The 24,279-nt window shown below is 45.5% G+C and overlaps 1 protein-coding gene across 2 annotated transcripts; it reads right to left on the reverse strand.

Annotated features, from left to right (window-relative positions):
- Positions 1-8,638: 8,638 nt before the first annotated feature.
- On the reverse strand, positions 8,639-24,166 carry LOC111846712 (tropomodulin-2-like). 2 transcript variants are annotated; one of them, XM_023817189.2, is made up of 10 exons: positions 23,998-24,166; positions 18,232-18,402; positions 17,805-17,961; positions 12,086-12,208; positions 11,669-11,743; positions 11,432-11,562; positions 11,221-11,328; positions 10,997-11,140; positions 10,755-10,899; positions 8,639-10,323 (listed from the first exon to the last, which is right to left on the reverse strand). In XM_023817189.2, the coding sequence occupies exons 2-10, from the start codon at positions 18,355-18,357 to the stop codon at positions 10,292-10,294; spliced, it is 1,041 nt and encodes a 346-aa protein (XP_023672957.1). In that variant the 5' UTR covers positions 18,358-18,402; positions 23,998-24,166; the 3' UTR covers positions 8,639-10,291. The 2 variants fall into 2 exon arrangements, with proteins under 2 accessions (XP_023672957.1, XP_023672956.1); XM_023817188.2 differs by having other exon boundaries at positions 18,232-18,388; positions 23,998-24,163.
- Between the last annotated feature and the right edge of the window lie 113 nt (positions 24,167-24,279).

A 24,279-nucleotide genomic window follows, 5' to 3' on the forward strand; every position in this document is an offset into this window, starting at 1 on the left:
AATTTTTGCCATTGGTAAATATGAAAACATTTGCGAGCCTTGGAAGAAACTCCGAACAATACAGAGAAGGTGTGATTTATGCCAATTCCAGATAGATACACAGCACAGTGCTGCTCCATCCCCACAATCAGGGATAACAGGACGGCAGAAGCCTGAGAAATGTGACTAGCTTTACATCACGAGTCTCGGTGGTGACCGTAGCTACGCACGTCCAGGCCAGAATTCCAGCCAGTCTTCCAGACAATCCCTTCTCAGGTTTAGGGACAGTCTGTGGTCTGACTTATCTAAATCATTCTTCTTCATCCTGTGATCTTAGTACCAGAGCGAGCTCACGTAACGATTATCCCTTTCAAAAACAAAGTGGGTGGCCTTGAACGGCACACTGGAAAGATCTGTGACACTGATGGGCCTTTCTGTCCCACCTACTAACCCCTTCCGGTTTCAAGGTCCAGACAGGAGTCGTATTATCTGTGTTTGAATTTCTTAAAAGGCCATAAAACAGAGAAATGTCCATTCGCACTCATTTGACTGAGAGACACAAAAAAACTATGGCTAAGATACTGGATCTCTGTAAGCAGTTAGAAGATGCTTGGATGGATGGATGGACATCTTATAACAGCGGTACAATTGCACAAATCAGTAACTGGCACATTGGTGATTTTCCCAAAGTGTTGATTCTATAGACAGTGTATTTTTAGAAAGATATATCACTCAACACGTCTCAAACAAGCTTACAGGCTATTATTAAGGCATTGTAATGAGGTAGCAGGCAGGTAAACACCACTGGACAGCTGCGGACAACTAACCGTGCTGCTAAGGCTGTGAGCCTCCTGTGTTGACTGTGTGGGGTCTTAACACAAAGGGGATGCATAGGGAAGCATAGCGTCCTGACAGAAAGCGTGTGAAACGCACAGTTGGTGCAGCAGCGCAGAGAGAGGGCTGCGTCCCTACACATGGAAAAGCGGTCAATATATATAGGGGCGGGGCCACAGGATCACTGGCCCCAGCTGAAAGCTGATTGGCTCCCAGAGTGCCCTTCCTCTGTCATTTACGATTCAAAATGAATCATTGGCTAATGATTAGACTTCATACAGAGGGGCCAAGCTTATCAAACCTAAATTTATCAAATGCACAACAGTACATCAAATGAAGATGCAGGCAATGAAATGTGCTCCCCTAAGGGCTCCCTATACCAAGAAAAAGGTAATAAAATAATTAATAAAATAAATATGAATAGTGTGTATGTATGCGTGTGTGTATATATGATATACACATATACATAGATATATACACACATATATATGAACGCTCCACAGAACACGTTTCCACTGCTCCAGAGTCCAGTGGCAGTGTGCTTTACACCACTCCATCTGACGCTTTGCATTGCGCTTGGTGATGTGAGGCTTGCATGCAGCTGCTCGGCCATGGAAGCCCTTTCCATGAAGGTCCTGGCACACAGTTTTTATGCTGGAGTTCATGCCAGAGGAAGTTTGGAAATCAGCAGTTACTGAGTCAGCTGAGCGTTGGTGATTTTACACACTATGCGCCTCAGCACTCAGCGACCAGCTCTGTTAGTTTACATGATCTGCCGCTTCATGGCTGAGTTTCTGTTCCTAAATGCTTCCACTTTGCAATAATATCATTTACAGTTGACCCTGGAATACCTAGCAAGGAAGAAATTACATGAACAGGTTTTTACAAAGGTGGCACAGTCAAATTCACTGAACTCTTCAGAATGACCCATTCTTCCACAAATGTTTGTAAGCCTGACTGCATGGCTATGTGTTTAATTTTATACACCTGTGGCAAAGGGTCTGAATGAAATACCTGATTCAATGATTTCTTATTGTGACTGGTGTGTCCCAGTATGTTTGACCATATAGTGTGTACACACACACACACACACACACACACACACACACACACACACACACACACACACACACAATCACTATTTATTTGTTTGTTTGTTTGATGTTTGTATGAATTGTTAGCCTCTCTTATGACCCTGACCTTTAATAGTACTAGAACCGCTCCTGTTCTGTTGCCTGGCAGGTAAGTCAGCGCCACACAGTCAGATTCCTTTGCAGACGATAAGCATCCCTGAGTCACACAAAAGAAAAGCAGCCGGATATTAAAGGAAAGTGTTATCTGTCACGATGGCACAAAGCAGTTTTTCTGTAATGCCATTGGTTGGTCATAACCGGGACAGAGGTGATGGGCTTTTGCCGGCCGTGGAGATTAAATTAATTGAACTTTAAATATGCTTCTACATAACAATAATGCTAAACTGTAAACACACGAGAAAACCAGCATACAGTAAACAGCACCCAGTCCGTTAATGAATAGCAGCTTCTTGTAGTAAAAGTCCACTAAAGTGTCAGACGTAATGTGCCATTCATTCTGTTATGTGATGCAATACAGTGAACTTCTGTCATATCGCACCAATGAGGATAGAGGACTACATTGGGCGAAGTAAAAGCTTTTTCTTTCCCCCCACTTTTAGTTTTTCATCAGATCATAGTGGGCACTGTCACACAGTTGAGAAACAAGGTAGCATTCATCCATTCAACTCCTCTCCTTCCATAACTGTTTCCAGTATAAAACTGGGATGACTTCGGAGCCAAACGCAGGCAGCACAGGGCACAGTACCTACCCTTAATTACTCAAGCATGAACTGTAAAAGACACTCAGGTGAGCTATTAAGCTCAGTTCCCATATTTACAATTACAGCAGAGCAGGGGGAAGAGGAGACGTGGAGATGCAGTAATGATCTGCGTGGTGAGAATCATCCGCTGTGCTGCTTGGTCATTCAGATTATGCCGGTACAGTCTGAGTGAGTGGACAACTGGACATGCAGCATCTGCCCCTAACTCAGGCTGTACCAGGTTAAGGCCGATTTTGAATTAGAATTAACACACTTACTGTGCAAGGGCTGTAAAGCATTTGTATGCAAAAGCCACCTATTTAACTTTCATGCAAACCCAGATGAAATTAAGTGCTGAGAAGCTCCGTCTGGAAGGAAAACACCTCAACTAAAATTAGCATTACATAAGAGCCTGGGAACAGATTAATTAGGCAAGAGCACAGAGATCCGATATCCACTTCAATTAGGACAAGATTATGTCAGATGTACAATCACAAGAGTGGAGCAAAATGCAATTCATGAAAAAAGCAGGGAATCTTTAATAACCAAGTGTCACCTGGAAGAGCTCTGTTAGCTCGCTGAACACAGATGGTTTCTTGTAAAAATTCAGTGAGTCATTATTACCGTACTTAAAGATCAACCACAAAAGGTCATTAGTGTAAGCCGCAAGCCCTGTCTGGAGAGAGGGCCCTCACGACAGTCTCAGGGAAAGCATTAATAAATCATTAAAGAGCACAAACACAGAGGTAACACCAGCAAGAAGAGAAGTATGACAAGAAAAGTAATTTATGAGTTTCTCATAATATCACATCAACAGCTTTTCATGGGGTATTGCAAGCTCAGTAAGCAGTGGCTGATATTGCGGTGATAAAATCCTTAATAACACAAAAATAGCCACCGTGCCTGAAGAGTGATGGATTATGCCAGAGCATGGGAGCATACGAGGTGGCTAAAGGAAATGGCGTTCTTTCAGAGTACTTGACCCCGAGCACAGCAGCTGCTAACCTTTGGCTGAGCAATCAAATTACCTCTATAAATTCAGAGACACTACTAAGGCAGTGTAACCTACGGATGTCATCTCAGATCGCAGATGCCCACGTCACCCATTTGTGGGGGGGCTGCTGTATTTTATAGGCGTATGATCATATCGTGACATCTACATTTTTTCAACGCAACAAATGCTCACAATGACAATTTCTGCACAAAGCACAGTTATGTCCATAATACTTCTAAGTAGAATATTACAGTTGGCAGCTGAAGTCTTCGAGCAAGGTAGGGCTCAGCTTAATTCAACTTAAGCAGATTACAAATGCCTTGCATCCTTTCCACCTGGTCACCATAGTGAAGCAAACAGGAAGCATGCCTGGCCTGTCAGCTCATCCATATTCACACACCCTCATGTTCAGGGTGAGATTACATTTCTCCCTCCTAATTTCATTAAAGAATAATATAAAAACCAGCATGTTTACCAAGTAGAGTTGCATCTGGTGATAAGCAGTGTGACGCAATAATGATGAAGGTAAACAAGCAGAGCAGATTTCTAAGCTTAAAATCACATCAAACTAAGCAGATATCAAATGGTCTTTTCTCCAAGGCCCATCCTGGAGGTCAGGTTATTACCAAGGTTTAGAGGAGAGCGGCTGGTTGTTATGACGATGCAATAAACCGCCGTTTGTGTTCCTTGTCCTCCGGCTCCGTTTGCCCTTATATCTGTTAGTGTCTTATATAAAACAGGGGCTGCTTGGCCCTGATAACCTTTTCCAAGTTCGTGAAGCAGGTAAAGTAACTCAATCCCTGATTCAAGCTGACAGCCTAACCACAAGCCCCAGGTCAGGCTGACCTCCATGGCAGAAGCCAGAGCTAAGCCCCTGAGCGTTTACCTTAGTTTTTATATATATAAATATAATTTCACGGCCGCCTTCTGCGAGTCCCTGTAACGTGGCTGGATGATGCTCCGGGGGTCAGACGGCTTTGCCTGTGGAGCGCCGTCATGACAACAGAGAGATCAGAAGGTTCTTAGCGCTTTGGCCACATATCAAAGAACACAGAAAATCAAAGACTTTTTTCTGACAACCACCACTGTCCAATAGTACTGGAAGTGTGACATGTTCTACCAAAAAACAAGATAATTACACTTCATCATTTTACTCCAATCCATTCCTTTTTTCTAACCCAACTTCCTCATCAGCACATTAACTTTAAGTTACAAGGCAACAAAACGAACTGAAAGTCGTTACCACACGTCAGATTTTACGGATTTTAAGTTACCCTTCACGATAACAAGAACACGCCGATATTCTAAGTAAATGCGGGCTATTGCGCCCCCTGCTTGTACAATCTGCTCAATGCATGTTTTTCATTTTATTGACGTACGGTGTCAGTTTTGAGACAGAAACCAAGCTGCAAATTATAAATGAGAAAAACCACGTACCCATTAACTGAGTTACTGTAAGAAAATGCCAGAGATTACAGCTGTAAGAGTTTTGGACACCCCTGCCCGATGTATACCTGCTGTTATCCATAACCAGGGGCACAATTTTTCATCCAAGGAGAACATATTATTAATGAAAGAATATCTCGGCCAGGGCTAAGAAGCTTTATAAGATCTTGAGCCAAAGGGAAAACAACGTTCCTCGAGTCATTGGTCAGAACATTCCGTAGAAGACAGCACGGCACTGAACAGGAGCGAAACAGGACGACTTTGGCAGATGGATACAGACAAATAAGCCCCACTAGCCCGTCTCACAGTGCATCTAGAAGTTTGACGGTTACGAGCGATTTCTCACTGCAAACCTGCAGCGGCAGTGTCTGCAGACAGGGCGGGGCGCGCACAACAGTCGCTAGTTGTCGTCATGGGAAACGCGATGGCGAATTGGCGATGGCTGCTGATCGGGCTCCGGTCGCACTGAGGTAACCCCCGGACAAATTCACTGAAAACACGCAGCCGTACAGGGTGACATAGTTCTACAAGATTAACAACAGCGTATTATAGGGAAGGAGCTCAGGGTAAGGATCTTACTCACACTATGGCGTGATCCTTCCTGGACTCGAACCAACAACCTTGTGATTTGAAACCCCTGTCCCGAACCAGCACATCACCAGCTGCCTCGTATAGCATGGCACACAAACGCTAATGGAGGTTTGCCCAGGGACAGAGTGTTTCTGACTGTTTGCACTCTCTTTACTTGCTGAAATGAGCCGTACTCTTTCTGCTGATATCTGTATCAACACACCTAATCCAAATTGCAGTTTTCTTAGTAACACTTAATATTAACTGCATAATGCCTTTATAATGCATTCGTAGAACATTCATAATCAGCAAGTATACCTTAACAGCTTTAATATACATTAATAACAAACATAATTTGATTATACAATTATAATGTGCGTTATATGTTTGTTAATATATACTAAAGCTGTTAAGGCATGTTAGGATGTTAAGGTATACTTGCATGCTGTTTATGAATGTTCTACGAATGCATTATGAAGGGTAACTGCAGATGTATTATAAATGCATTATGAAGGGTAACTGCAGATGTATTATAAATGCATTATGAAGGGTAACTGCAGATGTATTATAAATGCATTATGAAGGGTAACTGCAGATGTATTATAAATGCATTATGAAATGTTAATGTAAAGCGTTGCTGTTTTTTCTTTTCTTTTTTTAAGTCAATAGCATTTTAATATTTTCATGTGGGCAGTTCAGTGATTGCATGGTTACCTTGCACCTTCCCTCATGGGAGTTTGCGTGGCGCCTCCAGGTTCTGTCTGTGTTTTGCACAGCAACTCAAACATAGGGTTTTAATTCCTGAGCATTTAGCCAAGCTGTCGCACACTTACTGAAGACGGAACTCACCGGAGAAGCGCCAGATCATTTCCAAAGGTGCTTCAGATGGCCAGGGAGGCTGGGCACACGTGGGCACGCAGTCGGTAAAACACGGAGCTCCAGGCTGTCCACGCTGACATCAGAAGAGGAAAAGCAGTCCAGCATCCTCACATAAGCACACGCTGCACCACCATGGCAGTAGGAGAAACCATTACATCACAAGGACGATGTTGGTCCGTCTAATCATGCACTAACATCCATCGTGTAGGTAGGTGCCATTTAACTTGTATGACATTTGGGTGTGTGTCTGCTAGCCAGTTTAGCAGAAAACTAGCCAAGGACACCAGGTTTATCTTTACTAGTGCAATATGCTGTGGGATTTTTTTATTTTTTTGGATGAGGTTCTCAAATGAAATGCATGTTCTCCATCTTCCTTCGCATAAGTCCAGATGGTGCTCAATGTGGGCACCATCTGAGCTGGAGTCCTGGGTCAGTCCATTGGAGGGGTGACATCATGGATGTAACTTACGAACAGTGACATCGTGGGCGAGGCCCTCAATCCGCCACCCTACACAGGCCGGTGACATCATGGGCGAGGCCCTCAATCCGCCACCCTGCACAGGTCGGCCTGGAGTACTGACTCATTGATGGACTTTGGCTTGACCTTAATCACAACATACACATACTTTCAGTCCACCCTTTTCTTTTTCCTTTAATGTTAGCATGACGGGGGGGGGGGGGGGGGGGCGGTGGTTTGTTGGGCAGCCAGCTGACCTTGGACCCCCAGAAGTTTTTTTTCTCCCTACATGGGAGTTTTTGGTTCCTCTCCTCCCTCGCTGTTATGATTTCTTTGCCATTTCTTTATTATTCTGTTTTAATGATGTTAATGTATCATAACAAACCCATGTAAAGCACCTCAGGACGACTCTGCTTTGAAAGGTGCTATATAAAAATGAATTGAAGTAGAAACAGGTCATTTTTCCCCTTGTAAAAATGAAACTGTTTTTTCCCCAAAACAGCAGCACACAGAGCAGCGGAGAGCCTGGCACTGTGATGTCACCCTGCAGGCGCATGCATCGACAGGAGGGGGCGCCCTAGTGACACGCAGCCCAGACGTCCTGCAAAGAAGCTGAGGGATTCCTTCACACACTAATCTGACCAAACAGCAGCACACCCCAGACAGACGACGAGGTCCATTTGTCCCCAAGCCACAAACTGACGCCCAAATTTCCTCATCACCACACTGCTGGAAACAGCCACTAACATGCATTTCTCGCTAGGATGCTGACTTAATATGAATAAGGAAGCTGTGTGTTTTTAATTAGTGTGTTAATGTACCACTAAATATTCTCTTTACCCTCAAAAAGTGTGTGTGTGTGTATGGCCGTCCAATGCAATCTTTCTCTACCCGGTCCTCCGGCCCCCCCAGACAGTCCACGTTTTTGCTCCCTCCCAGCCCAGGCTGAGAAGCACTGCTTTAAGCTGATACATCATCATGTGAGCATCACACCACTAGTGTCGCTATCCCAGGTGGGTCTGAAAGACATGTGAGAGGAGGGGACACCCCGCCGCCTGACTGTCACAGGGGACACCCCGCCGCCTGACTGTCACAGGGGACACCCCGCCGCCTGACTGTCACAGGGGACACCCCGCCGCCTGACTGTCACAGGGGACACTCCGCCGCCTGACTGTCACAGGGGACACCCCGCCGCCTGACTGTCACAGGGGACACCCCGCCGCCTGACTGTCACAGGGGACACTCCGCCGCCTGACTGTCACAGGGGACACTCCGCCGCCTGACTGTCACAGGGGACACCCCGCCTCCTGAGGGTCACAGGGGACACCCCGCCGCCTGACTGTCACAGGGGACACCCCGCCGCCTGACTGTCACAGGGGACACCCCGCCGCCTGACTGTCACAGGGGACACCCCGCCGCCTGACTGTCACAGGGGACACCCCGCCGCCTGACTGTCACAGGGGACACCCCGCCGCCTGACTGTCACAGGGGACACCCCGCCTCCTGAGGGTCACAGGGGACACCCCGCCTCCTGAGGGTCACAGGGGACACCCCGCCTCCTGACTGTCTCGGAGCCGCACGCTTTACCGAAGGTGCTCCACGAAACACAGAACACACCTTTCAGCGAGTCCACATCACACATGCATGGTTTGAGAGAAAGATGGTTTATTAACAAAACTATAAAACATCTTAAAAGAACATTTTACAATTCACGAAAAGGTCTGGGAATTGGTTAAAAAAAATAAAAATAAAAACAGGTCAGAGGTACGCAGAAGCCATTTCCACACCAGTGTTTTACGGACATTGGAGGCAGCAGCTTGGGGCAATGTCTGACGGTCTGGGTTTGACGGTCTGGGTTTTCACATTTAGGGCACATAAACACCCCCATGCATCCTTACAGCACGCCGATGCGAAGCCACCACATGAGTGGAACCGTTCAGAATATGCCCGCATTTATTTTGCTTCAAAATTTACATTCTGTAGACCAGCGTTTCCCAATTTGGTCCTCGGGGACCCACAGTCAGTCCATCTTCCTGCTCCCATCAGACAGTCCAGCTGGGAGGGAGCTGGCTGGCAGGCTGTGGGCCCCCAAGGACCACACTGGGAAACACCACTCTAGAGAAACAGCAGCTTGGAGGATTTTTTATTTCTTTTTGTGTGTAGCAGGTTTCGGAGCTCTCGCCTTGCACAGGCTTGGTGAGAAAACACCCACACAGACAGGGGAGGAACACTCACTGCATGCAAGATACTCAGCACGTTAAAGAGACAGAGGCAATGACGAGCATCCTTGGAATGGTCATCTATAGCATAGAACTAGATAGTTGGATGGTCTGACACTTCTTCCTTTTAAATTAATACTCATGCTACTTGGTCCATAAGCTTTTTGGCTGCCCGCATGGTGCCCTATGAACGTGTCTGAGGGTCGCCTTGAGCGGTGCCGCTGCACCAGAGAACCAGAACCAAGCAGATTAATGTCTGCAGAAGCTCAAGCTACCACGCTACAGAATCCAAAGGCCTGTGCTTGCAGGCTTGGTGAACACATGGCTTCCAAGGTCCCGGGGCCCGCAGGCAGGGTGAACACATGGCTTCGTAGGTCCCGGGGCCCGCAGGCGGGGTGAACACACGGCTTCCAAGGTCCCGGGGCCCGGCAGGGGGGGTGAACACATGGCTTCGTAGGTCCCGGGACCCGCAGGTGGGGTCATTTAACAGCCGTTGCAGAGATCAGTTCCATATGATTTTCACAATTAATTCAATAAAATGCCCAACCAGCAGAAGCACAGGCAAACACACAGCTACAGTCAAAGAGCACAGTCAGGCAGATGGAAAAGTTGCAGAAGGAGATTAGTGTCCCAAGTATAATGAGTAAGTTGATGGAATGACATCAGTTCTCTCTCACACAGAACACACATACACACACAGGCACGCACACATACACTCCTTGGGTTCATAACCTGGCCTTTTGTTGGGCCTCAGCTTCACAATATTAAAAACTATTTCAAAGAAATAAAATGACAGAACTGCCCTCCAGATGAAGTCCCTCCCCCAGGTCCTGCCCTACAAGCAGCTCCCCCTGCAGATGGCCGCAGGTGATACACGCATGGGCAAGAGAAAGAGAGACGAAACTACAGGAGTGAACTATAATGACAGGAGGAGCGAGAATGAAAGAGGGCGGATTCCAGTCAGTCCCCTTGTTCCTGGGTTAAGGAGGTCACGCCTTGAAGTTTGGCACATGACTGCAGGATAGTGGGAGGTGGCGGAGTCCACAGCCGGGCGGGACACGGATGAGCCGCCCGAAGATCTACGCGTCGCCTTCCACCCGCTTTCGGCGAACTGTGTGAAAAGGGGGAACGCAACAGAGTTCGCAAAACACGAGGGACACACCCTCCCTGTACACCCGGTTCATGATGGAGTAACCGTGCAACGCCACAGCCTACAGTGAAACAGCGTTTCTAAAAAGTGACGATGATTATTTCACACGCTGAGCAGACCCCCAAGTGCTCTACTAGGGGCATGCTGCTAGATGGTACACCATCCACAAATCCATGAACATGGTGGAAACACACCAACAGAGGAAGGGGAGAGGATTGGGGAGAAGGAGGACGACAGCTGATGGCACGGGAAACAAGTGTGGGAACAGCAGCACAGCAAGCCTCAAACAGGGAGGCGTCAGGGCGGGAGAGACACGGTGACACTCATTTGGAAGGTACAAGGCTGGAGAGACCAGAAGCAGAGGGAGAGGAGGATGGCCGTGGGCCTCCTACCTAGATCATTGTTCTTCGTGACAGCAGCCGCTGCCCGCGCCCTTGGGCCCTGCTGGGTGAAATGGTAGCCGAACTTGGTGATGCTATGGTTGCTCTCCAGCATCTTGGCAATTTCCATCTCCACCTTGGTCCCCAACTGCTGTCGCTAAGGATTAGGGACAAAAGGAAATCGATGGATTTGGGCGGCCGGGTGCCACCGGCCCAGATGGCCTGTCACTGCAGCAGGCTCACGCAGCCCCTACCTGATTGTCGATCTTGATTTCTGTCAGCGTGTCGTTATCCCGCAGCGCCTCCACCAGGGCCTGAACACCAGCACTGGTGATGAAGTTGGACTCCAGGTTCAGACTCTTCAGGGTCTTGTTGCTCCTCAACATGTCAGCAAAGGCCTGCAGAGAAGCTGCCTCAGTCGCACTCAGGCACGCCACCCCCAGGGCGCCCAACACGGTCACCATCTGAGAGGCCTCACCACAGCAATGGGATCGTTGCTCCGAGTTGCCGCAAGGCTGAACTTCTTCACGTGAGTGTTCTTTTCCATGGCTTTGGCAAAGTCCTTCAGTGTCGGGATGGGAATGTTCTGGAGGACAGAAGCACAGTAGTCAGACTCCACTACAACTCAAACGTGAGCAGGTGCCATGGTGACAGTCTTGGTTCCGGCCTAGTACAACAGGGAGGTGCACCTTGAGGTTGTTCAAGTTGACCTCCTTCAGAGTTGGGTCGTTGGCCTTGATCCTCTGCAGGGTCTCCTCCACGTTGGTGGGGTTGGGCGGCTCGTCGAAGACCGGCTTCACCGTCTCCCCCTTGATGACATCTGCAAAGCCCCGACAGGCAGGAAGGGGAGTCCATGATTGCAGCTGAGCCACAGGGATACCATTAGGCGTGACACAGCAGCAAGCCCCTGAGACAGCTGTACTCACTGCTGTAGCCTCCTTTACTGCAGGTGCCATCGTAGCTCTGTGCATTAGTCACCAGGGTATGTACTCCAAGAATAGCTGGAGAGAGGGGACAATGTGCCTCTGACTTTAAGAACCTTAAGATTTTTAAATGAGGTGGTGAGAAGTGGAACTTCAGACAACAGTACATAGATAAACGGTGAAATTGCACTAACACACACTGGGAAACAAAGATCCAGCAACTCAAGCATCCACCTAAATTACCCAGCATCTGCCTGCCTATTATTATTCAATAATTAAATCTAAAGTGTAACAGTAAACGCAGTCAAGAGCCCAAGCATCCGCTCAACTGTGTGTCATAGGAAAGGGAGCAGGCGGTTGCGGCTGGGCTGGATTACAGAGGCGGCAGGCGGTGTCCTGAAGGTCGCTGCCCCCACTCACCCGCCAGGTCGCACAGCTCCGTGTTTGTGGCCCCCGAAAGGGCTTCTTCCAGTTCTGGGTCCAGTGTGGTTGTGTCCTCCTGGTGAGCTTCAACTGGCTTCTGCTTCGGCACCCAAACTTTGCCTGGAAAGAGAACACAACAGACCTCGAGGCGTTTACAGCAAGCTGCAGCGTTCAGGGACAACCAGAGCACATTTACACACCTAAAAAGGGGACAGTGGTTATAAACAACAAAAACATCCCTCCATTCATATAAATCCACATCCACTAAATGGAACCCACTGTGATATAGGTGGGTATTCGCTCGCACGCACATGTTAGAAAATGGTCTGAAATTAGAAAACCCAATCACAGGTAATAAATCACTACCACCTAGTACCAGCCAGACCAGGCTACAGTAATCATCATGGTCAGGGGACAGAATGTTTTTTGTTTTGACATGAAATATACCAGCCAATGTGCACAAATAATAATGATAATGATACTTTTATTAATCCCCATGGGGAAATTGTCTTTACGCCTCCCTCAACTTGCTCTTTGTAGAGTAACCTATCTATGAAGGGCAGCCACCCGTAGCGGCGACCAAGGAGCTGGGGGTTAAGGGCCTTGCTCAAGGACCCACAGACGTGCTGAGGCCGGGTTTGAACCAGTCACATGGCAGCAGCGCCTGGGGACGACGACTCAGAGAGCTGGGGGCATTTGGTGTCAGTGCACTGAGCTCACACCCAGCACCCACATGCACGTGGATAAGCGTGAGCTGCAGGATTACACACTCTCACAGCGCAAGTGTGTTAGTGCAATGAGGGGGGGGAGGGGGGGGGGCAAGATGGAGGTGGACTGGAGGGCCCATGTCTCAGGGGGACAGAAAACAAGCCTTAACTATAACGAGGACAGTAAATATGCAGGCTGCATTTACCGCTGCAGTATTTACCTTTATATCCCACAAAACGTTTTTAAAACTCAGTAAAACTATTTACAGTTCAATGCTTCTTTGTTTCCTTGTCAAAACAAAGCAGAAAAATGTCTCGCAAACACACACACCCACACTTCCTGTAATTCAGTTAGTCTCCCCATAAACAGCACTGTTCCACTCTAACAGACGCTATCACTGGTAATACTATCAACACTGAGCATTAAACAGGAAGAGTCCAGGGACCACCCCACTGTTACTGAAGGATAAGGGGGCCAATAGCATGGGCATGATGGATGAGGGAACCTGGAGATCCTTTATGTTTATGTTCTCAACACACCCATGACCTTTGCCCATCAGCTCTATGGCGCCACCTCTTGGAGAACCTTTAGCCACTGGTACATTCCACCATAATGTACTAAGGAGTGATTCTGGGGATCCCCTCCTGTCCGCTGTCAGCAGGCAGTACACTGCCTCACACCCCCCACCCCACCCCAATGCACCGCACCTACAGCACACAGCAGGACAGCATTCAGAAATCAGGCCACCCTGCACGTAAATAACCCAGGTCACAGATCTCAGTAGGCCAGGGAAAAATACAAAAAGCATGGACCCCAACAGCCATGACCCCTACACAGCTGTGTACAACTACACACACATTATATGCATATTTCCCTTTGATATTTTGCACAAATCCCTTATTTGTGCACTATGTGTACTGTCTTCACACTTGAGCATCACCATATGTTTGTATCTGTGCACTTCATGCTCCTTTGCTGCAGTATGCAGACTTATGCAGGCACCTGTGGCACTTCAGTCTCCACCAGGGACTATGGGTCTCCCTCCCAGAGGGAAAGTTCACACAAATGGAAAAAGAGTATCTGTGCTGAGAGCAAGAATGCAGGTTTATAATGCATATAAAAGCATTTGTAGAAAAGGTTCACATCCATACCCACTTCTCCAGGTCACTGTCCATTTGAAGGGCAGATGAGTGGTGTATTCAGAGAAGTCATTCTGTACTCCACTCTCCTTCCTGTTAGCTTTAACGAGTCCGGTCAGTCTCCTCTGACCTCTCTCTCATAAACAAAGTATTTTCACCCACAGAACTATAAGAATGAAGCACAAACTCCACACACACAGAGCAGAGGCTGAAACCCCCAGCCATGTGTTTGTGTGGAAGCAGTGCCAGTGTCACTGCGTCACTAAGTCACTGCATCACACGTATAGGATTATATAATTATCTTCGCCTTGCCATTTACAATGTTGACATCTAGGATTTAATCATTTCAGCTTCAAGTCCCCAGATTAACGTCTACATCTGTTGTCGAAATATGATGTGTAGATTAGGGCTGTGCGATATAACGATATATGTCAGATGAAATAAAAATGTCTATCGTTTCATATTATGCATATTAAAAGACAATCCACAAATATGTATTATTTTACTTGTGTTGTGTAAAATCATATCCACAAAAAGAGAGGAGCATGTTTTGCACATTTGTGGATCACGTCCTGTCTATTTGTGGATCGCTGTATATTTGACTTCCCTCCTATTGATTTCTCCAGATCATACAGAGCCCATAAGAGGTTTGGGTGGGAAAAAACTACTTTGAAATGGTTGTGTTCACTCGCTATCCCACTCCACTTGCCGATTTGCTATTTGCATTATACACCATGTAACTTTAATATTATGTGTTTTATACTTGTTTATTAATAATTGCACTGTGTCCGTTCAGCGCCAGTGACTTTAAGCAAGACAGCTGGGCTATTGAACGTGAAGTGCACATACAAAAAACTGAAACATATCACAAACATGGAAAGATTACAGCCCGAAAACAGAATATAAAGCTAACTTTACCGCGGTTTTGGACTCTACACTGCCTTCTGGAATGTTTCAGTACAGACGTCTTAGGGGCTCTGTATACTGCACCTGATCTGTAGAAAAAAAAACTATCAAATACAGTGGTACCTCAGAACTCGAATTTCATCCGTTCAGAACTCCGGATTGAAACCTAAAAAGTTCGAGTTGTGATCGAATTTTCCCCATAAGAAATAATGGAAAACCAATTAATTGGTTCCCGGCCCCAAAAAATTACACCTAAATGTTTTTTTTTTTTTTTTTTTAGCATTTAAACACAAAATGAACTGGATAAAACAAGAAGAGCATATACTGTACTAAACACATCTAAGCATATTTATCAAAACAGTAATTTGTAAAGTAAGAAAAATGTATCCAAACAATGTGTAAAGTTAAAAAAAATAATGTGTCCTGCCCCGATAGTCTGCTCCTTCCGTGTGCCCCGCCCCCTCGTTAACCCCATGTGTAATCCAACAACATAAAATGCATTTTTAAATGTATTTTATTATATAATAATAATTACTGTTACTGTCTATCATTGTCTAAATGTATTTTTACTGTCTAAATATATGTATTCAGCTAGTGTAAACATGCACGATGCTATCACAGCGAATGCGAGGCTGAGACTGAAGTGTTACCCTTTGTTTCCGCTGAGAGACGTGCCGTGTGACTCATTTCCCCGCGCGTACAAGTTATCCTAGGTCGGTGTTCACGGTTTGACTTCTGAGATTCATAGAGTAATTTTTTTTCGAACTGGTTGGTTCGACTTTTAAGAAATTCGAGTTCTAATGAGTCCGAGAACCGAGTTACCACTGTACATCCACAAATATGTGTTGTGTAAAATCTTATTCACAAATATACACTTGTACACGTGAAAAGGGTTTTTGTGGATCGCGTTACATTTGTCACCTCACTCCTTTTTATTTGCAGATTTTTGTCCAATTCCTACCGCAGCTGATATGTAGAAAAAAAAAAATCATAAATACGAGGTGCAGCCGTGTTATATAGCATTATCAGGATAAGGGATGACTTTTATCGGGAAGTAAGGTTTTGGTCATATCGCACAGCCCAAGTATAGATGCTGAGCAAACAGACCCAAACACAATTACACAACAAGCACAATTTCCGCTCTGTCAAGACCAAACGGCAATAACAATGCAGGGTGGACTTTCCTAGGGACGAGAAACAATTGTTGACATGAAAGCCTGAAGCAGCCAATACCAATGCATCCAAGACTTTGAAAGGATATGTTTGAACACACCACAAATTGCAGCTTTAATGACTGCATTAACACCACAAGTCTTTTAATCTTACACCAGAAACTTCCTGAAAGAGGATTTCCAAATTCAAATCAACTGATTTCTAAATAGCGCCTTTTCCGAATAAAGGATTCTCCTTAATGAATCAAACAGTGGGACTTACTGACCAGAGGTTGAGAATTCAGGTCCAGAGAGTAAAAGTCCAGACCGATATTTGTTTCGACCAACCAGTTGTGTACTCTGTGGCTGTCACTCTTTATACTCAAATGGGTTGGTTACTCTCTGAACCTGAACTACTGACATACCACAGTTCGGGGTGACAACAGTGTAAATGAATAGTTAAGAAAAGCCAGACGATGACAGCAGTGAGGAAGCAAAACTCCACAATTTGATACAAGGGAAAAAAAGTCAGCTGACTCCAGATCATTTGGAATTGCCAAGGAGATGCGGATGTGGAAGAACCACCCAGGAAAGGGAGTTTGCACAAGAAACTTGGGATTTATTCAATTCTACAGACAGAGGGAACCAGACCAGGCTGAAATAATCCAGGCCCCAGATCACAGCAGGCTAGTCATGCAGAAACTCAACACATGTGCCCTGAATAGTGCAGCTTTTGATTTTAAATAAATAAGTCATGATGCAAGAAATATGACACTGCACTCCATGCCTCAACAGAAACCTGCAGGCCTGTATTTGTCCTCTGCACACACACACACACACACACACAGAGGCCCTCATGGCTCTGAATCGCAGCACAAGGACTCGAAAAGCATCCTGCAGGGTGGACGTGGGCGGTCTCCATGGCGATAGCTGCCCATCCAAGCCAACCTGCTGTTCTCTACACTTCCTCCATTCCCCTGCAGTGCCGCGGCAACACAAACACTCAGCATGGCCGTCCTCCAAGTCCTTCAGCGGCCCCCAGGAAGTGAGGCGGAGAACCCAACATCGCAGCAAAGCGAGGGCACTGTGACACTCATTAAAACTTTTAGGTTTTTCTTTTTTTGCTGTTCCATCAGAGGCCCAACCTTCTACACCTTAGAAACTAGTTGCGTAAAATGTAATAAAGGTACGCAGTAGCACACACAGATTTTTTTTTTTTTTTTTTGATTTTAGGAAGTTATACATTTACTCCATCCACATAATGCTGAGAGCTCTGTACAGAGATGAAGCTGAGATTAGCACATGATAATCAGAACCAGGACGTACACAACAGATCACCTACACCTCCAAAGGATAGAAAACAAGGCCCTTGGTGACAATGGAAAGACGTTGAAAGAGACTTAAAACCTGCCCATATGAAATTATACCATTTACACCACATACAAACCAATGTAACAAGATGCCTTACAAAATGTCTTCTGCTGGGTGCAGCGACACACAAGGCACCCAGGATAGTCGATCTAAAAAGGCTAACATCTAGCAGAATTATACACCTTCCACACAAGTGTATGCACATAAACGTAATAATTCACTCTGTGTTTATGTTCTCAACACACCCATGACCAAACGGCTCCCCCAAGCAGTGGGAACAGGGCAACTGCAGGATCCCCAGCAAACACCACCCCAGAGGTGACACCTTGTCCTCTTCAACGCTGATCACCACCATCAACCCAGGTCCTGCTCCATAAACATGTTGAACTGAGGAACCCAAATCAGGAGAAGGGAGGCTAACTGAAGCAAGCTCATACACACCTTTCTTCTCGCCCTTAAACGGAACTACGTCTTCCCGGTCCTGGTGCTCCATCGCCTCCTTCTCCAGGAAGCTCAGCAGGCGTTCCCTGTCCAAGGGGCCGGTGGCAGCCTTGCTGGTCTGGCTCTTCTGACGCATGCCTGCTGGCAGCAGTGCATTCTGGGTAATGACAGAAATGGAAGTTAAACAAAAGACAAGAGTGCAACAGTTGCAAAAAACTTTAGACACAATGTACATGCAGGTCAGGTTATGTTTACCGAGATCACACACCAGGCAGACACAATGATTTAGCACTGCAAAGAAAGAATGACCTCTCTTACCTGGTGGGTGTAAAAACAAAAAGTACCCCCCCCCCCCCCCCACTCACACAGCAATTCTGAACCTGACCTTAGCAGGGATGTCAGCACCTTAACTCATCTGCTCACCCACCTCTGGGTCCAGTTCCTCCAGAGCACATTCCAGCTGCTTAAGCTCCTCTTCAGTCAGCTTGTTCAGGAGCTCATCCTCGTTGACGTCCTTGTACTTCTCCAGGTCTTTCGAGAAGGGCAGCGCCATGCTAACGAGTCCTGAGGCGTCGCACAGTTTCCTGGGGACCAGCGCCTGTTAGTGCAGTGCAACCTAAAACCCTGGGTTCCTCTAAATCAGAGCTAGATAATATTTGAACAACTCTGAGCTATTAGTTGAGTTCTCCCCAAACAGGTTTGATGGGCCGAGTGGCCTCCTCTTGTTTGTAAACTTCTTATGTTCTTATGACAAGGTGGGGTTCCCAATGAGACAAGAGCAAAGGCTCACACTTGTGTATATCGATCGCCAACAGGGTTTAGAAAACTCAGAATACTGGGGCCCTCCCCCTGTTCCAAAAATACTGCATTAAAAACCATCGCCAACTAGATGCCAAAATCACAAGGCTGGTTTTTGTGTGTTTGATTTGAAGGAAAACTCAAAACTGAAGGGGAAAAAAAACAACTTCCGATAACATTTTCCAAATGAAAAGAAAAGACCTGCAGGAGTTTCTACAAAAACAAGAGGCACATTCACTGGTAATATATCAGCTCTCTGTAAATGACAGAGCCATGAATGATGCTTGGAGAAACCCTCCAAGTGCTGTGTATTTCTGAAGACATCATGTCCTGATTGGGACGGTTAAATGCACCAGGACCAGTACAGTCCACTGAATGTAAGGTTTTCAGTGCAGACTGCTGCTGGCGGTGTAGGTTTGATCTCCATACGTCAGTGTGGTCCATAACACATGACACGTCCTACTGTGAAGAATGGTTCACCAGGCAGACGACCCCTCAGCTTGCTAGCCCAGGGCTCCCCAAATGCAGGAAATGGGCAACATTCTTGGATTACGATAACGCCCCCTCCCCTCTTACTTCACCATAGTTTCATTAAATGCTTGGACACTGACACTACACACCCACCACCGGCCCATTTTGTTTGCCTGTTTGTTATGCTTTAGCTCAGTTTTGCTTTCTCCTTTGGAGTGATGATACCCAACTGCTGCAGAGCATGAGCCCATTCGTTACTGCTCATGATGCTCATACCTCATATGTCTGTGTGTAGGTCACATCTCCATTTCCGTTTGCATACACATCTCTCCGAAAAATCAATGAAATACTAGTTATACTGTAAGTAGAAGTCCAGGGTTCCCCGATTCCGGTCCTGGAGGGCCAGAATTCAGCACAGTTTGCAGGTTTTCCTTCTCAAACACATCTTAAATCAGCTAATTACCAGGTGTGTTTGAACAGGGAGATCAAACTAGACAATGACAAATTAAGAAACTTAATGAAAATCTGTCATTCGATATGAACTTCCTTTATTGATTCAATGTAGAACTGTCACGATTATTCGATTAAACTTAATTACTTGATTATTTACAAGAATCGATAAAGTCTCCTTCATGATTACTTGCCAATATGGCGGAAGGAAGATCGCTTTTTGGCAGACTATCCGGTTTCCATCTATTGTCCGAAAATATGTAACTTAAATGAATCAGCAAGCCTAAATTGACCGTGTGTGTGACCGAGTGTGCACCCAGCAATGGTTGGTTGGTTCCTGCCTCACGCTAATGGCAATCTTTATTTTATATTATACTATATCGATATGTAAACAATGAATCATCACATTAAATCAGTAGAATACTTGATTGTTGATATAATCGATTATGACAGCCCTAATTCAATGTCTTCTGCCCGACCCATTGACAACACACCTAAAATACCTAAAATATATTACATTTGTTGATTGGCTATTTGTTCAGCTGCATTCCTCCTTTGCTAAATAAGCAAAACCCTCCTGCCCTCCCTTAAAGCAGAGCCTCCATTTAACAAAGATATCTAGATGTTTCATAACAGAACTTTATGCAAGTTAAAGGCAGGTGACAGGATTCACTGCAGCTCCAATGTAAGGCAAGCAGACAGGAGCACCAAGGAGAAAACCATATACAACATGAGAATTAAAAAGGCATTTCCCCAATCCCTCACTCATATGACTCCCTAATGCAGAGAATTAACGCTAGGCCAGATAACCAAGACCCACAAATGGTGAGGGACAATACCAAGAACTACAGAATGTTCTGTGCTTCCAGAACCAGCACAGGGAACTTTGTACATAAAGCGCAGCCATTTCCTAGAAATTAGACCTGAAGAAACTTTTGTATTATTTAGGAGAGCCATATTAAAAAAAGAGGTTATCAAAGGCAGTGAATGATAATGCAGCAAGTCGGTGTGGACACCAGTAGGAATGGATATAGGGTATGAGCCATTTATACCCAATTATAGATCTACCATGATTAATAACACTTTTCTAGTACACCTTCACTAAAAATTCCAAGGGGTGAGACCCCCCCCCCCCCCAATGCAAAAGGCAAAAAACCTGAACATATGGTTTACCAGTGATTTTAAAAACGGTAATCAGCATTTTGAAGCCATGGAAAGGTACCGTTCCTCCAACGAGAGCCAAAACAGCCTGCCCAGTGCCCAGTCTCATACCTGCAGCCAAATTCACACAGTAGCTACATGTATTTTCCTAGTATGGGGAGGTTTTTAAAGCACAATATCCTGGCAGCATGGCCACTAATGAAGAAATTAGCTGGGGCTATAAAATGCTCAGGAAGTAGAAGCTCGCAGACTGGCTGACTGCAGAAAGAGATTCATCTACCCTATTAAGTGCACTTAGTGGTCTCAGGCGTTGCCCATGACAACATGTGCTATTCTGTAATAACGTGAAAAGGATTTTTACTTAAACATTAATGTGGTGAGAAAGCCCTCCGCTGTCAGGTCATTCAGCTGTGCAGTCAGTTAGCATGTGGAAGGTGTGGGGAGTTAGCACAGCAGGTATCCGGTTAGCACAGCAGGTATCCAGGAAGCACAGCCCGATGCGGGGTAAAGATTAGCCTGAGCACAGCAGAATATAGTTCATGATTATTAATGTCCTTATTTTGTGGGTTATTTGGAGTCATTTTAGGTGTGATGACTCACAGCACTCATTTCACCAAATACCTCCTTGCTTGTGTTGCATCCAATTGTTCCAGGATGCTTGTCAGCCCAAATTTCCAGCAAACACTACATCTCTACCATAGACCAAAGCCACCCATTTTTCACAGCGTTTGACAAACTCACCTTGAGGCGTGTAGTAGGGATTTTTTTATATAGATGGTGATTGACACACATTGATAGCATTACTCACACAATTTAACACCCCCTCAAAATACTGTGCTGATGAGGATGAGTGTATATGCCCACCAAGATATGCAAAACTAAATGCATTATTTTGTTACAAGAATCAATCCATGAACAAGACACTTGAAGCTAATATTCAGCAAATACTTCACACCTGTTCAGAAACTGCTTTCATCTTTTCACAAGAGACCCAGCCCAATCCTAATTCACAATGAAGACACAGGAAGAGGCAATTAAATCGACATAAAGATGAGAATACAGAAAAACAACATGGCTTCTGTTACATTTTGTAAACTTAATGACATTCCATGTTCTCCTTGCGTCAACCCAAGATTCCACAGTTTCCGTAATCCAAAAACATGCTGTTGGGTGAGCTGGCACCTCTAAATCGCCATTACTACATGCTGTATATGTGAGTTTTATGAATGTTGTCCCATTCAGGATATCACCTGTCTACATGGTGAAGATTCTGATAGGTCATAAGCTTCACAATCCAATTACAGCACAGTACCAGGGTCAATACCAGCACCATCTCAGGAACCCAAATAAAGGACCCTAAGGAATGAAGCAATCAGTCTGCATATCCTACTGGAGTTCTATCCGCAGTGCGGGAAGAATGATGCTCCTTCACTACAAAGATATGACACACCCACTTTACAGGTGATTGATCAGGCTACTCTTGTCAGCCATTCAGTAGAAACCATTGAGTTTTCCCCCCAAACATTCGGGGTAGAAGAAAGCAGACATTGCACAAAGCACTGGGACTTTAATATATTGGTATACTTGCACATTTTTTTCACAAAGGTTACATTTGGGAAGCCCTGGAGAGACACTTTTGAAGTCTAACTTCCACTTAAGTCAAAGACATCAAAGATGGAATGACTGCTGAATACAGGGGTAAGACTGACATCACAGAGGAAGGGGGGGAGGGGACAAAATTAGTGGCCAGGATTATCTGGGTAGAACCCCTCCCAGGACATCTCCCAAAACAGGCCATTTGCAAACCACACTTTCCTGAATTAAACAAAAACTTGCCGTCCCAGAAGAGCTGATGAGAGTTCCAGACGCGCACAGAAACCACTGCTTGGCTGAACAGCAGCCATGGAAAAAGGAGGGCAGCTTTTAATCAGCCCCGAATTTTCTGCTATGTCGCTTAGGCCGTGAAGTGAAGGTTCACTCTGACAGCTAGAAGCTCTCTGATCACAGCGCCATCACCACTGCAGGCCATCACCACAAACTTGAGATAAGTTCCTTTTTTTCTCGTTATAAAATACCCTGTATTATATTTCAAAATGGCAATGGCTGCAGCAGCAGTTCGAACCACTGGCAGAAGACATTTTTATCCAGGTCATTTTTGTCTGAAAGACTATCCCCGGTTGGCCACAGTGGTAAAATCTATCTGAACGTGGCCTTTTACAGCACCATGCTCTTCCTGAATCAGTCTGATAGTGAGTGAGCCTGGTGGTGTTGCAGCATCTGCAGAGCGGCTGTTTGTGTCATGGAGATGGAATTTAAGGAGTGTCCGGATGGATCTCACCATGCCAGGAGCAGAGCAACTCTTTCAGTGTGAGCAAGCTCTGAGAGACCATGCTCAATTTCATAAAACCAATGCATTTTTGATCTTATCTTTAATATATATTTATGATATATTAACCTGATTAAATTGAAGACGTGGTGTATGCAACATTTGAAGAGGTACACAGAAACAAAGTGCACGTCTTCCTGAATGATTACTGCTGCTATACACTCCCCCCCCCCCCCATTTATCATATTCTCTGTATTTCATTCTTGACCATGGTATAAGAATTAACGGACGCGATAGCTGAACTTCGTTAAAATACTTGTCTGCATTCTCCTAGGTAACAGAAGGCATGTATTTATGCATAATCGCACAATGCCGTGAAAAGCGAACTCATTCGGTTTTCCTAGACAACCAGCATCAAGTGGGCGCATAATGAAGCCATGCCAAAAGGCGAAATACTCATGCAGCCCTAAATTCACGGAAGTCAGCATGAAGCATGTCATTAACAGCCGCAAAGCCCACTAGTCACACTTAACACATTTTCTGTGAGCTAAACCAGTAAAAATGCCGCTCATTTGGAGCGAGTACCTCTGGTTCACGAACAGGTATTTCTGCGTCTAGATCGTGCACTCAGCGCATTACACTGATTAATTTTCGCAATGCAGACGCCGGTATATCAGGAGAGATAGAAAGCTTAACGAAACAAACCGGGTAAGTGAATAACTAAAGCGCGAGAGCGTTTTATTGGTCAATCAACTGCTTCGACACCGTCTACTTTAGTCAGCCATAACGCCACCTTAGCAGACAGCTAGCTTAGTAATAACTAATAACCAAATAAACACACACCTAGTTGGCATACCTAAAGCTCCCTGCAGTTCAACTAGAGTAACATTCATCTAATAACTAACCAATATTTGAAGGACCAACGGCAGTTAACGTTTGAGAAAAAATACAGAGTCTAACACAGTTAACATTATACCTTATACTTACCAAGCTCGTTCTTAACTTTAAAGAAAACCACCTCGACTCTTACGCTACTCCCATACTACGGCTAGTATCTGCCCATTTTATTAATTCGAGGGTGGTAACACAGGAAAGCAAGATCTGGGCGTTCCTATGTGGTAGTAAACGAACATGCTGACAGCATTGTCAGCGAATTGTGCATAAGGTACCCGCCTCTGCCTGCCTCTACACCAATCCGATTGTAGTATAGCAGGACGCAAGGTTGTAGGAGAGCATTCTGGGATTAGTAGTACACAAGAAAACCTTCAA

This window comes from Paramormyrops kingsleyae, chromosome 13 (genome assembly GCF_048594095.1).
Source record: "Paramormyrops kingsleyae isolate MSU_618 chromosome 13, PKINGS_0.4, whole genome shotgun sequence".
In the NCBI taxonomy this organism is placed as follows: Eukaryota; Metazoa; Chordata; class Actinopteri; order Osteoglossiformes; family Mormyridae; genus Paramormyrops; species Paramormyrops kingsleyae.